This window comes from Hemiscyllium ocellatum, chromosome 3, assembly GCF_020745735.1.
Source record: "Hemiscyllium ocellatum isolate sHemOce1 chromosome 3, sHemOce1.pat.X.cur, whole genome shotgun sequence".
NCBI classification, from domain to species: domain Eukaryota; kingdom Metazoa; phylum Chordata; class Chondrichthyes; order Orectolobiformes; family Hemiscylliidae; genus Hemiscyllium; species Hemiscyllium ocellatum.
In genome coordinates, this window is record NC_083403.1 from 101,796,873 (window position 1) to 101,814,255 (window position 17,383).

Sequence of the window (17,383 nt, forward strand, 5' to 3'; positions counted from 1 at the left end):
AGATCCAGCCACAGGTAATTTAACGTTGCAAAAACAAGTACACCAAAATACAGTATCCTGAATTGGCTTCACATAAGTGGATTATTAGATTGAATTAATTTAGTGCACTTAGTTGGCGCCATCCAGACTCAGAATTGCTGCCACTCCATTACAACTACGATGAAATCATGGATACAAATCTATGCTTCATAGAACCACAGAACTAAAAGGTCATGAATAGAGATCGAGTAGGTGGAGCTGAGGCCACAAAAAGATCGGTCATGATCTTATTGAATGGTGGAATAGGCTCAAAGGGCCAGATGGCCTACTCCTGCTCCTAGTTCTTATTTCTTATGTAGAGTTGCATTGCAAGATACCACAATGCTGGCTCGTGCTGTTCAAGCTCTAGTGGCCATGTCAGAGTGCAAGTTGTTCAAATTGATGTTTTCAATCAGTCATTCCAGCTGACTTGACACACTGTTGAAACTTGGTTTGCATAAATCCACTGAACTTCTGTGCTCAACATCTCGGCTAAGGAAGCAACTTACTGCAGAAGAAGCCTTCCAGTAGTTCTGTTGAAAGGGACAGGCATCCCAACTTGCAGTGAGATTCCTTTGATTAATTTATGTGTTGTGGAAATGCTGTGATTTGTTATTGGATTAGATTACTTACAGTGTGGAAACAGGCCCTTCAGCCCAACAAGTCCACACTGACCCGCCGAAGAGCAACCCACCCAGACCCATTCCCCTACATCTACCCCTTACCTAACACTACAGTCAATTTCCCATGGCCAATTCACCTGACCTGCACATCTTTGGACTGTGGGAAGAAACCGGAGCACCTGGAGGAAACCCACGCAGGCACGGGGAGAACGTGCAAACATTACACAGTCAGTCGCCTGAGGCGGGAATTGAACCCGGGTCTCTGGTGCTGTGAGGCAGCAGTGCTAATCACTGTGCCACCGTGCCACGACATGGTGGCACAGTTGTTAGAGAGATTATGCAAAGATTATGCAGGCCAGGGAATTTTGTTGCCTGTGGTAGTTTGCAAGCAGTGTGAGATTCTTCTGGCTCTGCATCATAGCCAACAAGTGGATCAGAAGCTTAAGGGTGAGAGGGGAAAGATATAAAATAGACCTAAGAGGCAACTTTTTCACTCAGAGAGTGGTATGTGTATGGAATGAGCTGGCAGAGGAAGTAGTGGAGGCTGGTCCAGTTGCAACACTTAAGAGGCATCTGGATGGGTATATGAATAGGAAGGGTTTAGAGGGATATGGGCCAGGTGCTGGCAGGTGAGACTAGATTGGGTTGGGATATCTGGTTGGCATGGCCGGGTTCGACCGAAGGGTCTGTTTCCATGCTGCACATTTCTATGACTCGATGACTATCTAAGGAAACATATAGAAGCATAGAGTGATGCATCTTAGATAGGGGTCCTTTGGCCCACCATGCTGACCAACAAACATCAAATTGCTTTAATCCCATTTACTTACACTTGTTCCATAGTCTATAATGTACTGGCATTTTAAGTACTCATCCACATGCTTCTTAAAATTTGCTAGAGTGCTTACCTTCATCACCCTGTCACGCAGTGCATTCCATCTTTCAACCATCTCCTGGGTGAATATGTATCTCCTCACATCCACACTAAACCACTTACTCCTCACCATGAACGTATGACCTCTGGTCTTAGACAGATCTGCCATGGGGAAGAGGTTCTCACAATCTACCTATACTTCTCATAATTTTGGATACCTCAGTCAGATCCCTCCCTCAGCCTCCTCTTCTCCAGGGAAAATAAAACAGCCTATCCAGTCTGCTCTCATAACTGAGAGTTTCTGTTCCAGTCCACATCCTCGTGAAGCTCCTCTGCACCAGTGTAATCACATCCTTCTGCTGGCGTGGCAACCAGAACTGCACAGACAGTATTCCATTTGTGGCCTAACCAATGCTCTATAAGGTTGCAAAGAAACTTCCCGCCACCTATATTCTATACCTTGGCTAATGAAGGCAAACATTCCATATGCCTTCTTCACCAACCTGTCTTCTTGTGCTGACATCTTCACGGATCAATAGATTGGCACACCAATGTCCCTTTGTTCCGCAGTATTCCCTGAGGACCTATCATTCATTGTATGAATTCTTATTAGACATCCCAAAAGCATTACCTCACAATTATGGGGATTAAATTCCATCTGCCATTGCACTGCCCAGTTGACCAGCTAAGTGATATCAGACTGTAACAAAAACAGAAATTGCTGGAAAAGTTCAGCAGGTTTGGCAACATTTATGGAAAAGAATCAGAGTTAATGTTTTGGGTCCAGTGACCCTTCCTCAGAACTTCAAACTTCTTGCCAGTGCAGAGTACACAGAAATCTTCAGTGGTCTTTGGAACCACACCAACAAAGAGTTGCGTTGTGATCTGGTCCAAGGGTCTGCCATCTGTAGAAATGTGTATATAAAATCATGGCTTTTTCCAACCTTGGAGATGCACTGTCACAACTGTGAGAAAGTTGTGAGCCACAGCATGCTGAGGCCACCGGTGACTTTGCACCAATGCAGCAAATAGCAGGCAAAACCAAGAAGCCATCTTATTTTATGATTAGATTACTTACAATGTGGAAACAGGCCCTCGGCCCAACAGGTCCACACCGACGCGCACCCACTCAGACCCATTCCCCTACATTTACCCCTGCACCTAACACTACAGGTAATTTAGCGTGGTCAATTCACCTAACCTGCGCATTTTTTGGACTGTGGGAGGAAACCCACACAGACACGGGGAGAATGTGCAAACCCCACACAATCAGTCACCTGAGGCGGGAATTGAACCCGGATCTCTGCTGCTGTGAGGCAGCAGTGCTAACCACTGTGCCACCATGCCACCCATGCTCAATGTATCACGCCCAATTGAGCATTTTTTTTTCCAACTACAAGATCATCCCAGGCACTTTTCACTTGTTATCCAACAACGCTAAAGCACCTGTATTTGCACTTCATACCAGTTCACATGCAGAACCCATTAAAGGCAGTGCAATGACACCAAATAAGAAGCCAGCTGTTTTTTAACTACATTTTTATTAGCGATTAATTACAATGACACATACAAAAAGTATTCATAAATGACAATCTGTGTAAACTCTCTTTCTGCGAGTACATTCTGATGGAATGGGTGTAATATTCATGATCTGGCCAGTTTTTATTCCAGATCAAATCAGGGCTCTTAAAGCTGACTGAGCACCAAATCTTGTTCCTGTTACCTACAATGTTCTGTAGCTTGATGTGTAGGGTAGTGATGCTCAGCTCCTTGCATCGCTGGGACACATCTTGAGGAACCAGCCTTGCAGATTACGGCAAGGACTCTCTCTTAACCACATGTGGTCTCAGGCTAATCAGGAGGCTGCTCCTCCTTCTTTTCCTTACACTTACAATAGAATGGTTTTCTCCAAACCACAAAACCAGCATGTAACCTTTCACCTGTTAACTACCACCACTAAAACACTTGTGTGTTTTTAATTAACTTATTTTTCTAATCAATATGTTCTGAGATGTTATTACACACCTTTGGAGCAAGTGGAACTTAGACTTGGGTCTCCCAGTCCCGGATTAGGGCACTACAATTGTGCCACAAGGGAGCCCGGTCAGCCCCTTTTCTTAAATTAACCTATTTTCTAATCACATTGTTCAGAGATGTTATTATAATCCTCTTGAACAGGTAGGACTTGAACCCTTGGCCTAGAAGACAAATTGTCCTCCACACCAAGGAATTGAACCTCAGTTTCTTGCATGTAGAAGCCGACTCTTTTTATTTTATAGAATTCCTGGCACAGTGGTTAGCACTGCTGCCTCACAGCACCAGAGACCTGGGTTCAATTCCCGCCTCAGGCAACTGACTGTGTGGAGTTTGCACATCCTCCCTGTGTCTGCGTGGGTTTCCTCCGGGTGCTCCGGTTTCCTCCCACAGTCCAAAGATGTGCAGGTCAGGTGAATTGGCCATGCTAAATTGCCCTTAGTGTTAGGTAAGGGTAGGGATATGGGTGGGTTTCGCTTCGGCGGGTCGTTGTGGACTTGTTGGGCCGAAGGGCCTGTTTCCACACTGTAAATAATCTAATCTAATATTTTTCTCCTTTCATCCACCACCACTAAATTACTTGTGTTTTCAAATAATCAATGTGCATGCACAGCCTGACAAAAACAATGAAGTACCACTAAAGGTGAAGGGAATAGTAGGGAGAGAATTAGAGTTGGAAAGAAGTCAGCTCTTTTTTACTTTTTTTGCCTTTTCGTATTTTTTGATTTTTCTCTTTTCTTTTTTTTACACCCAGAAGTGCTCTCACACAAAACTGAATGGCTTTTCTCCCCACAACTAAAACATCTGTGGTACTTATTATCTATTATCCACCACCACTAAAACACTTGTGTTTCCAGTTCATAACCAGTTTATATGCAAGCCTTGACAAGAGCAGGTGAGAGGAAAGGTAGGGAGAGAGAGAAGGGATCAAATCAAAATGGAATTGGATGTAGCCAGTTCTATTTTTAACACTTGACAGCATTTTATTTACTTAGACCACCATCGGCAGCATACAGTTCCACGGGAGGTAAACAGCAGGTTTCACAGCAGGTTCTGCACCCCCCATCTCTCTTTCTCTATCTCTCTTTCTCTCTCTCTGTCTCTCCGACCCACACCCCACACCCACACCACCGCCCCCCCGAAAATTTATCTTAAACTTTTCATTTATAAACTGAATTCACAAACGAAGCTAACACGCATGTAAAGATGTAAACAGTACCAAAACACCTAACTCAATTCAGAAAGGGTAGACAAACATTGCCAAAAAGTGAAAACATCAATACTGTATTAGGGGTTGGTAGAAGCAATGAAACACTGATTTCCATAGGTGAAGCTTTTAGCTGCTTTCCCCCAGAGTATGCTTATCAAATAGATACTTTGCTGTGTCAGTCGGTGGGGGAGGGGGTCTCACTTACAGTCTGTGTTGGTGATGAAATCTTCAGGCTTCTGGACTTGGAGTCTGAACTTGCTCATCTGAAAAATCTGTCTATACTCATTTATTGAACAAATTATTTATTAATTTACACACCATAAAGTCGCCATAGCCCCAAGGGAGCATAGGGCTGCTGTTATTAAACAAAGATGACTAGTGGTGGTTTAACCTGAGGGTCATCATGCTTTAAGTAATTGGAGAGATTGAGAAGAAGAGTCCTTCATGAGAACCTCAATCAGTGGGGAATTGAACTCACAATGTTCACATCAAGCTGCATCATAAACCAGCCAACCAATTCATTTAACCATCCCTCAGAGAATGACACAAATAGCACTGGTTCAGTTGCTGCACTGGCTGATGTTACAATGAAGGTTCATCCTTTTCAACCTCTCCCCTCATCTGAGGTGTGTCATAGAGTCATAGAAATGTACAGCATGGAAACAGACCCTTCGGTCCAACACGTCCATGCCAAGCAGATATCCCAACCCAATCTAGTCCCACCTGCCAGCACCCGGCCCATATCCCTCCAAACCCTTCCTATTCATATGCCCATCCAAATGCCTCTTAAATGTTGCAATTGTACCAGCCTCCACCACATCCTCTGGCAGCTCATTCCATACACGTACCACCCTCTGCGTGAAAAAGCTGCCCCTTAGGTCTCTTTTATATCTTTCCCCTCTCACCCTAAACCTATGCCCCTGAGTTCTGGACTGCCCAACCCAGGGAAAAGATTTTGACTGTTTATCCTATCCATGCCCCTGATAATTTTGTAAATCTCTATAAGGTCACCCCTCAACCTCCGACGCTCGAGGGAAAACCGCCCCAGCCTGTTCAGCCTCTCCCTGTAGCTCAGATCCTCCAAACCTGGCAACATCCTTGTAAATCTTTTCTGAACCCTTTCAAGTTTCACAACATCTTTCCGATAGGAAGGAGACCAGAATTGCACGCAATATTCCAACTGTGGCCTAACCAATGTCCTGAACAGCCGCAATATGACCTCCCAACTCCGGGTACAACTGAGAACAGAAGTGAGTCAAACAGTCAGGGCAGGCAGGGACAAGGTAGGACTAATAAATTCAACTGCATTTATTTCAATGCAAGGGGCCTAACAGGGAAGGCAGATGAACTCAGGGCATGGTTAGGAACATAGGACTGGGATATCATAGCAATTACAGAAGCATGGCTCAGGGATGGGCAGGACTGGCAGCTGAATGTTCCAGGATACAATGCTACAGGAAGGATAGAAAGGGAGGCAAAAGAGGAGGGGGAGTGGCATTTTTGATAAGGGATAGCATTACAGCTGTGCTAAGGGAGGATATTCCTGGAAATGCATCCAGGGAAGTTACTTGGGTGAAACTGAGAAATAAGAAAGGGATGATCACCTGATTGGGATTGTACTATAGACCCCTCAATAGTCAGAGGGAAATTGAGAAACAAACTTGTAAGGAGATCTCAGCTATCTGTAAGAATAATAGGGTGGTTATTGTAGTGGAATTTTAACTTTCCAAACATCAACTGGGACTGCCATAGTGTTAAAGGTTTAGATGGAGAGGAATTTCTTAAGTGTGTACAAGACAATTTTCTGATTCAGTATGTGGATGTACCTATTAAAGAAGGTGCAAAACTTGACCTAGTCTTGGGAACTAAGGCAGGGCAGGCGACTGCGGTGTCAGCGGGGGAGCACTTTGGGGCCAGCGACCATAATTCTATTTGTTTTAAAATAATGATGGAAAAGGATAGACCAGATCTAAAAGTTGAAGTTCTAAATTGGAGAAAGGCCAATTTTGACGGTATTAGGCAAGAACTTTCAAAAGGTGATTAGAGGCAGATGTTTGCTGGTAAAGGGACAGCTGGAAAATGGGACGCCTTCAGAAATGAGACAACAAGAATCCAGAGAAAGAATATTTCTGTCAGGGTGAAGGGAAGGCTGGTAGATATAGGGAATGCTGGATGACTAAAGAAATTGAGGGTTTGGTTAAGAAAAAGATGGAAGCATATGTCAGGTACAGACAGGATAGATCGAGTGAATCCTTAGAAGAGTATAAAGAAAGTAGGAGTATACTTAAGAGGGAAATCAGGAGGGCAAAACGGGGACAAGAGATAGCTTTGGCAAATAGAATTAAGTAGAATCCTAAGGAGTTTTGCAAATATATTAGGGACAAAAGGGTAAAACTAGGGAGAGAATAGGGCCCCTCAAACATCAGCAAGGCGGCCTTTGTGTGGAGCCACAGAAAATGGGGGAGATACTAAATGAATATTTTGCATCAGTATTTACTGTGGAAAAGGATATGGAAGATATAGACTGTAGGAAAATAGATGGTGACATCTTGCAAAATGTCCAGATTACAGAGGAGGAAGTGCTGGATGTCTTGAAACGGTTAAAGGTAAATAAATCCCCAGGACCTGATCAGGTATACCTGAGAACTCTGTGGGAAACTAGAGAAGTGATTGCTAGGCCTCTTGCTGAGATATTTGAATCATCGATAGTCACAGGTGAGGTGCCGGAAGACTGGAGGTTGGCAAACGTGGTGCCGTTGTTTAAGAAAGGTGGTAAGGACAAGCCAGGGAACTATAGACCGGTGAGCCTGACCTCGGTGGTGGGCAAGTTGTTGGAGGGAATCCTGAGCGATAGGATGTCAACATGGCTTTGTGCGTGAGAAATCATGTCTCACAAACTTGATTGAGTTTTTTGATGAAGTAACAAAGAAGATTGATGAAGGCAGAGCAGTAGATGTGATCTATATGGACTTCAATAAGGCGTTCGACAAGGTTCCCCATGGGAGACTATCTGGCAAGGTTAGATCTCATGGAATACAGGGAGAACTAGCCATTTGGATACAGAACTGGCTCAAAGGTAGAAGACAGAGGGTGGGGTGGAGGGTTGTTTTTCAGACTGGAGTCCTGTGACCAGTGGAGTGCCACAAGGATCAGTGCTGGGCCCTCTACGTTTTGTCATTTACATAAATGATTTGGATGTGAGCATAAGAGGTACACCAAAATTGGAGGTGTTGTGGACAGCGAAGAGGGTTACCTCAGATTACAACAGGATCTTGACCAGATGAGCCAATGGGCTGAGAAGTGGCAGATGGAGTTTAATTCAGATTAATGCGAGGTGCTGCATTTTGGGAAAACAAATCTTAGCAGAAGTTATACACTTAATGGTAAGGTCCTAAGGAATGTTGCTGAACAAAGAGACTTTGGATTGCAGGTTCATAGGTCCTTGAAAGTAGAGTCGCAGGTAGATAGGATAGTGAAGAAGGCGTTTGGTATGCTTTCCTTCAGAGTATTGAGTGCAGGATTAGTCATTTCTCTGTGATGAGACAGTAATCCTTTGGTCCTCTGGAACAATGATGACTTTAATTTACACAGTTAAAAATCACACAACACCAGTTTGTAGTCCAACAGGTTTAATTGGACTGCAGACAGAAGTGCTGCTCCTTCATCAGGTAGCTGTGAAGCAGGATCATACGACACAGAATTTATAGCAAAAGATCACAGTGTCATGCAACTGAAACAAAACATTGAACAAACCTAGATTGTTCAATATATTGTTTCAATTGCATGAAACTGCAACCTTTTGCTATAAATTCTGTGTCTTATGATCCTGCTGCACAGCTATCTGATGAAGGAGCAGCACTCTGAAAGCAAGTACTTGCAAATAAACCTGTTGGACTATAACCTGGTGTTTTGTGATTTTTAACTTTAGCCACCCCAGTCCAACACTGGTACCTGCACATCATTGGCTACCATTTAATTTACACAGCCAAGTTACACACTTCTGGCATGGAAGTAAAGAAAGCCAAATTCTTGAAATGCCTTCAGGATAAAATTTTAAGCCGTTATGTAGATGGCTGCACAAAAAACAGGTGGTCCTAGACTCAATTTTATTTATCAAAGTCAGGAATGTGGTTGAAGTATCAATGGGGAACATTTTGCAAACAGCATGCTTAACTCCATTAGTTTCAAGATTGGATGGAAAAGGACAAGATGGACTTGTACTCCAAGTTCTCAACCAGGAGAAGGCTGATTTTAATAAGATCAAATATGATTTGACCGTTACTTCCAGGTAAATCTGTCTCAGGTAAAGGGGGTGGTTAAGAAGGCATTTAGCACACTTGCCTTCATTGCTCAGACCTTTGAGCATAGGAGTTGGGACGTCATAATGAGGTTATACAGGATATTGGTGAGGCCTTTTCTGGAGTACTCAGTGCAGTTCTGTTCACCTTGCTATAGGAAGGATATTATTAAACTGGAGAGGGTTTAGAAAAGATGTACCAGAATGTTGCCAGAAATTGTAAGTTGAGTTATAAGGAGAGGCTGGATAGGCTGGGACTTCTTTCACTGGAGCGTAGAAAGTTGAGCAGTGACCTTTATTAAATTTATAAAATCATGAATGGCATACATAACGTGAATAACAGATGTTTTTTTTTCCCTAGGATGGGGTTTTCAAAACTAGGGGGCATATTTTTAAGACCGATGTAAATTGTTTTAAAAAAGACACGGGTGCAACTTTTCTTACACAGAGTGGTTCATGTGTGGAATGAACTGCTAAAGGAAGTGGTGGATGCAGTTACAGTTCTGACATTTAAAAGACATTTGGATAAGTACATGTATGGAAAATGTTTGGAGGGATATAGGCCAAATGCAGGCAAGTGGGACTTGTTTAGTTTGGGATCATGTCAGTGTGGACTAGTTGGACCAAAGAGTGTGTTTCTAAATCGTATAACTCTGAGAACCAGAATATTTGATTATTCAGCACACTCCTAGTCCCATAGTTGCTCGCTGTTAAAAGGTTTGCTGTACTTGCACTGGAGGCATTGATTAACTAAGTTGGTTGCTAAGATAAGAAGATTAACTCATGATGAGAGGCTCAGTAAATTTGACTGTTATTTCTGGAGTTTGCAAGAAAGTGATGTGATCTCATTGAAACATACAAGATTCTGAAGAGACTTATACACTGAGAGGTTATTCTTGCTGTTAAATTTATGCTGCTGGTTCTTTTAGATGACAGCTACATTGAAAATAGTGTTTCTCACACCATTTATTAGCAAGCTGAATTGGCAGAGGACCTAATGTTGCCAGTGATGGGAACCACTTAAAGGCAGCCTGCACCTCTTGAAGGTGGGGTGTATTTGGGTTGAAAAGCACAAAAGGGAGTCCTGTGGAAAGTGAGTTTGGGTTTTGGAAAATTGAAAAATGGTTTTGTATGTGAGAGAGCATATACTAAGATGTTCTGGCACCGAATTTGGTGCTTAGCCTAAATATACAGACATGCTGTGCCTGCAAGGTTGGAGACGCAGGTATACTTTCAGGACTCAATGGGAAGAAATAACATTGAAACTGAATGCCAGGTCTGTGGCTGCAAGATCATGGAAACAGTGCAGAAAGAAGTTTAGCAATCTTAAAGACGTAATTGAGGTAAAGAATTACAATCTGCCAACTGCTGTGTATGCCTCACTCAATTTCATTTAATTATAACTGTAACCCTGTCGTGTACCTGCAGACAATCCCTGCATTTCAGTATTCAACCCTTCATATATTTTATATACACTTAACAGTGAAGCTTTGCATCAATAACTCACAACTCATGCACATTGACAGCAGTTCCACCTGACAGCAACAGCAGACAATCACATTTCAGGACAATATTTGACACTTTTCATTCCCTCATATGGAATAACAAAAGACAGCAGGAGTACAACAGGAGTTTGTGTGTATTTTAACCACTCTGGAAAGGATTGTTGACCATCATGAGAAGGGCACTGCATAAGACTATGGCCATTAGTGTGACTGGAGGAATCGATAATTCAGATTATTATTTTCCTTCTTTCTTCCCATTTCTGCCTCTTCCCAATTGTTTGATTTAGAGGTTGCAGATTTTTAATGCAAACACTTTTACTCTCTCAATTGTCGCTCACCTCATTCAGAGAATTGAGAAAGAAAACAGAGCTGATGACTAAATGCCATCACTCAATTTTTCAAAGATAGCTGTCAGCTCAGATGTTGACACTGAATGTACTTTTAAAAACAAGATTGGAAGTGGAACTCACATATGGTGAGACTCTGGGTGCAGATCCACAAAAGCTCAGATGAGGATAAAGGATACTGCTTGGTGCCCACTCATCAGAGAATGAGGTCAAACACTAGTTTTGCTACAGAGGAGTCAGATGGGATTGCAAAGAACCAGGCTACAGAAGAATATTGATGGGTGTACACAACAGTATGTTTGGTGTATTTGAAATGTTGGCAGAAAGCTTGCATATAATGTGAGAAACATTGTGAGTCTCAGGACCACATGGTACAGGGCTATGCACTGTGCTTGGGGCCCATTCTTCCCATCGTGGAGTGGGTGGGCACCTGCACCAACATATCAATGAAACCTGCCATGATAAAGTATCTGATGCCTACTGCCGCAGCTTTTATTTTCAGATTCCATCAAAGATCAGAGGTTGTAGTGAAAGTTCAGAAGGCTGACGTGCAAACTCAGACTGCTACCTTCAATGCCTTGGATGCCACTGATCAAAGTAATTTCTGCAGGGTAGTTGGGAGATGCCAATTGGGAGAATGTGAGGACTGCAGATGCTGGAGAGTCAGAGTTGAAAAGTGTGGCGCTGGAAAAGCACTGCAGATCAGCCATCATACAAGGAGCAGGAGAGTCGACGTTTTGGGATACGCCTTTCATCAGGAATGTGGAGGGGGAAGGGGGCTGAGAGATGAATATGCAGGTGGAACGTTGGGGGAGAAGTAGGTGGGAAGGCAATAGGTGGATACAGATGGGAGGTAATTGTGATAGGTCGGTAGGGAGGATGGAACGATAGGTGAGAGGACGATGGACAGGTAGGACAGTTCAAGAGGGTGGAGCCAAGTTGGAGAATTAGATCTGGAATGAAATGGGGAAACGGAAGATTTGAAAACTGGTGAAGTCGAAGTCGATGCTATGTGGTTGTCAAGTCCCAAGGCAGAAGATAGAGTCATAGAGATGAAAAGCATGGAAACAGACCCTTCGGTCCAACCTGTCCACACCGACCAGATATCCCAACCCACTCTAGTCCCACCTGCCAGCACCGGGCCCATATACCTCCAAATCCTTCCTATTCATATTCCCATCCAATTGCCTCTTAAATGTTGCAATTGTACCAGCCTCCACCACATCCTCTGGCAGCTCATTCCATACACATACCATCCTCTGCATGAAAAAGTTGCCCCTTAGGTCTCTTTTATATCTTTCCCCTCTCACCTTAAACCTATGCCCTCTAATTCTGGACTCCCCGATCCCATGGAAAAGTCTTTGTCTATTTATCCTATCCATGCCCCTGATAATTTTGTAAACCTCTATAAGGTCACCCCTCAGCCTCCGACGCTCGAGGGAAAACAGCCCCAGCCTGTTCAGCCTCTCCCTATAGCTCAAATCCTCCAACCCTAGCAACATCCTTGTAAATCTTTTCTGAACCCTTTCAAGTTTCACAACATCTTTCTGATAGGAAGGAGACCAGAATTGCACGCAATATTCCAACAGTGGCCTAACCAATGTCCTGTACAGACGCAACATGAGCTCCCAACTCCTGTACTCAATACTCTGACCAATAAAGGAAAGCATACCAAACACCTTCTTCACTACCCTATCTATCTGCAACTCCACTTTCAAGGACCTATGAACCTGCACTCCAAGGTCTCTTTGTTCAGCAACACTCCCTAGGACCTTACCATTAAGTGTATAACTCCTGCTAAGATTTGCTTTCCCAAAATGCAGCACCAAAATGCATTTATCTGAATTAAACTCCATCAGCCACTTCTCAGCCCATTGGCCCATCTGGTCCAGATCCTGTTGTAATCTGAGGTAACCCTCTTCGCTGTCCACTACACCTCCAATTTTGGTGTCATCTGCAAACTTACCAACTGTACCTGTTATGCTCGCATCCAAATCAATTATGTAAATGACAAAAAGTAGAGGACTCAGCACCGATCCTTGTGGCACTTCACTGGTCACAGGCTTCCAGTCTGAAAAACAACCCTCCACCACCACCCTCTGTCTTCTACCTTTGAGCCAGTTCTGTATTCAAATGGCTAGTTCTCCCTGTATTCCATGAGATCTAATCTTGCTAATCAGTCTCCCATGGGGAACCTTGTCGAATGCCTCTCTGAAGTCCATATAGATCACATCTACTGCTCTGCCCTCATCAATCCTCTTTGTTTCTTCTTCAAAAAGCTCGATCAAGTTTGTGAGACATGATTTCCAACGCACAAAACCATGTTGACTACCACTAATCAGTCCTTGCCTTTCCAAATACTTGTACATCCTGTCCGTCAGGATTCCCTCCAACAACTTACCCGCCACTGAGGTCAGGCTCACCAGTCTATCATTCCCTGGCTGGTCTTTACCACCCTTCTTAAACAGTGGCACCACATTTGCCAACCTCCAGTCTTCTGGTGCCTCACCTGTGACTATCGATGATACAAATATCTCAGCAAGAGGCCCAGCAATCACTTCTCTAACTTCCCACAGAGTTCTCGGGTATACCTGATCAGGTCCTGGGGATTTATCCATCTTTAACTGTTTCAAGACATCCAGCACTTCCTCCTCTGTAATCTGGACATTTTGCAAGATGTCACCATCTATTTCCCTACAGTCTATATCTTCCATATCCTTTTCCACAGTAAATACTGATGCAAAATATTCATTTAGTATCTCCCCCATTTTCTGTGGCTCCACACAAAGGCCACCTTGCTGATCTTTGAGGGGCCCTACTCTCTCCCTAGTTACCCTTTTGTCCTTAATATATTTGTAAAAATCCTTTGGATTCTCCTTAATTCTATTTGCCAACGCTATCTCACATCCCCTTTTTGACCTCCTGATTTCTCTCCTAAGTATACTCCTACTGCCTTTTTACTCTTCTAAGGATTCACTCGATCTATCCTGTCTATACCTGACATAATTTGGATTTGTCGATGTTTGACTGGAGTGTACAAAGTTAAAAATCACACAACACCAGGTTGTAGTCCAACAGGTTTAATTGGAAGCACACCAGCTTTCGGAGCATCACTCCTTCATCAGGTGGTAGTGGAGGACTCAATCCTAACACACAGAATTTATAGCAAAAATTTACAGTGTGATGTAACTGAAATTATACATTGAAAAATTGATTGTCTGTTAAGCCTTTCATCTGTTAGAATACCGTGATAGTTTCACTTCTTTCATGTGTAAATCACAAAACCTTTTTTTAAAAAAGTTGCATTCTCGGGTTAGCTGTTAACAATGGTGATAGCTAGACAATATGTTGAAGGTGTTGGCCCCCTGTGTTCTCTGTCTATGCCATGATGTTTAGATTGATTCTAATCTAAAAAGTGAGATAATTGGGGTTCTACATGAATTCATGCAGCTTTTGAGGTCAGAGATCTACATGAATGCATGCAGTTTTTGAGCAAAGTACAATGTAACCCTGCAAGTACAAATTCACCCCACAAAATATATGTGTGCATGTGGGTCTTTGTCTGTCTATGTGTATCTGTCTGTTTGGGTTGAGGGTTATAAGTGTGAGAGTGTGAGTGTGTGTGAGTGTGTGTGTGTGTGTGTGTGTGTGTGTAGGAGTATCTGCGCGTTTGTGTAGTGCAATGGTGGTCACCTGTAATGTGACATGAACCCAAGGTCCCGGTTGAGGCCCTCCCTATGGGTACCGAACGTAGCTATCAGCCTCTGCTCGGCCACTTTTCTCTGCTGCCTGTCCCGAAGTCCACCTTGGAAGATGGTCACCCGAAGGTCTGAGGTTGAATGTCCTGGAACGCTGTAATGTCCCCCAACTGAGAGGAAACACTCCTGTCTGTTGATTGTTGTGCGGTGCCCATTCATCAGTTGTCGCAGCCTTTGAACAAGACAAGAGAGAAACATTCAAATCTCCACCAACTCTGTTCTCTGCAGGCTAAATCCACTTGAAATCTGAAACAAATCAGTTAATTTTTCCTTTTGCAGGAAGGAAATGCTGTGCTTTTGAATGATGAGTCAGTTGTTTTTCGTAGGTGAACCAGTCAACCTGTGCCTCTTGCAATCCAGTGAAAGAATTCAGAAGGAGAAAACCAAGAATAAATCTTCAGATCAGCAATTATGAGCTCAACAAATCTTGTGAAAAGATTATTAAACTGCTTTTGTAGTTTTCCCTCTGTCCATGTATGTTTTCACCATCTCATAGCTGTTTGTCTCCATGAATGTAAGGGAGAGTTTATAAGGGGGTTAGAATTTTAATTTTCAGTACTATATGTCGACGGTTTGTAGCTGTTTACCTGTAACTGGACTCTAATTACTTGGATAGTAATTATTGTTTCGTATAGAAACGTGGTCTTTGCTTTCTATCAACCTGACTCTGAAAATCAGATAAATTGTGCAGGCTTTGCTACACTTATTTAAAAATCTTTAATCTTAATGATGACTCAAGGAAAAGGAGGGCTTGGTTTCCAGTGAACCACCCTAAAAACTTGTGACAAAGTGTATAAAAATGAAAAAAAGGTCGCAGCGGAGGATTCGTCTATGAAATTTATAACGGGAAACAAGTAAATTGTAGAGATCTTGAACAAGGATTTTGAATGTGTTTTCAAAGTAGAAGGGAGAAATTTAAAACAATCGTAGTCACAAGAGATATGTCCTGGGAAAACTGATGGGACTAAAAGATAACAAGTTCCTTCTGCCTGACTGCCTGATTTCTAGTTTTTAAGAGAAGTTGGAAAAGTTCCAACAGATTAGAGCCACAAATGTAACACCTCTGTTCAAGAAAGGAGAGAGAGGAAAGGAAAAAAATAAAGGCCAACCAGGCAGGTATTTGTCATAGGGAAATTGTTAGAATCTATTATGGAGGTTGAAATAGGACATTTAACATATACTTAGGCAGAGGCAACATACATTTGTGAAAGGGAAATAATGTTCAACAAATGTATTAGAGTGTTTTTGAAGAACAACAGGATGGATAAAAGGGAACCATTAGTGTATTTGAATCTTCAATAGACATTCAGTAAGGTTCTAGAAAGAAGTTAAAACATAAGACTTGATCTCACAAAATTGTGAATGTTGTATGAACATACTATGTAACAGGAAAATGTAGAATTACAGGGATCAATTCTGGGTCTCAACTATTGATGAGGGCATAGTGGTAATGTCAGAGGTCCACGCTAATACTTTGGGGGAAAGTGAGGAGCAGGAGAATCGACGTATTGGGCATGAGCCTAAGGAATTCTCCTGCTCATTGTATGCTGCCTGACTTGCTGCGTTTTTCCAGCAACACATTTTCAGCTCTAATACTTTGGGGGCACTGGTTCAAACTCCATCATGGTGGGTGATGGTACTTAAACTCAATTATAAATCTGAAATAAATACTAGACTCTGTAATAGTAACCCTGAAACTATTCATTGGAGTTTAGAAAATTGAGAAGTGAGCATATTGAAATGAATTGGATTTCTAAAGGAGGCTTGATGGAGAAAGGGCTGTTTTCCCTTGTGCCTGAATCTAGACCTAGGGGCCACACTTTAAAAATAAGGAATGAAAACAAAGTTCTGGGCAAACTTTTCGTTCTGGCAAAGAGTCTCTGGACCTCAAACATTATCTCTTTTTCACTCTCCACAAATACTGCCAGACCTGGCACTTCCTGTTTTAATTCTGATCGCCAGCATCCACAACATTCTACTTTCATTAAAAATGAGACAACTCCCAGATATGAGGAGAAATTTGTTCTCTCAGAGGCTAGTTTTTGAAATTCTTTCCTCAGTGGAGTCTAGATCAGTGATTATATTCAAGGCTGAGATACAAGGAAGTCAGGAGTTCCAGGGGCAAATAGTAAAATGGAATTAAGGCCACAATCAGATCAACCATGATTCTGTTGTATGGTGGAGTAGGCTTAATGGACAAGATGGTCTGTTTCTCCTGTTTCTTATGATGTTATTATATGCAAAATAGGAAGTGTTTTAACACCAGTAGCAGGACAAAGTAATTACAGCTTGATAAGCTTACGTAGTAGATTCAATTATAAATGTGAGCCTCGGACTTTATTATTGGAATATGTTGGTACAAAAGTGCAAGGGAACATATCTAAAGGAAATAAGATATTGAAGGCAGAAAAGGCGCATAGATATGGTAATATTTAATATATTTTAAGCACGGTTCAAATTATGTTAAGATTTGGAACACATCCTTGACTAAAGTAAATGTATCATTGCCACCACTAAAATGGTGATCTGATAAATTTAATATAAATATATTAATCCATTTCACACCAATTGTTGCAAAGTATAACTCCAGGCCACAAATTGAACATTTTCTTATTTCAATAATAGGCTTTTTTTTCCATTAGGGTGAAATGGGACTATCAGGTTTACCTGGATCAAGAGGACTACCTGGGCCTAAGGTATTGTACATAAAGATACTG

At 42.4% G+C, this 17,383-nt stretch overlaps 1 protein-coding gene across 1 annotated transcript in view; it reads left to right on the top strand.

The window, feature by feature from the left end:
• The window catches only part of col21a1 (collagen, type XXI, alpha 1), a 457,104-nt gene that overhangs the window by 283,385 nt on the left and 156,336 nt on the right, over nucleotides 1-17,383 (top strand). Inside the window, exon 20 of the mRNA XM_060854885.1 lies at nucleotides 17,309-17,362. Coding sequence (XP_060710868.1) covers nucleotides 17,309-17,362 — 54 coding nt within the window. The remainder of the gene's footprint in view (nucleotides 1-17,308; nucleotides 17,363-17,383) is intronic.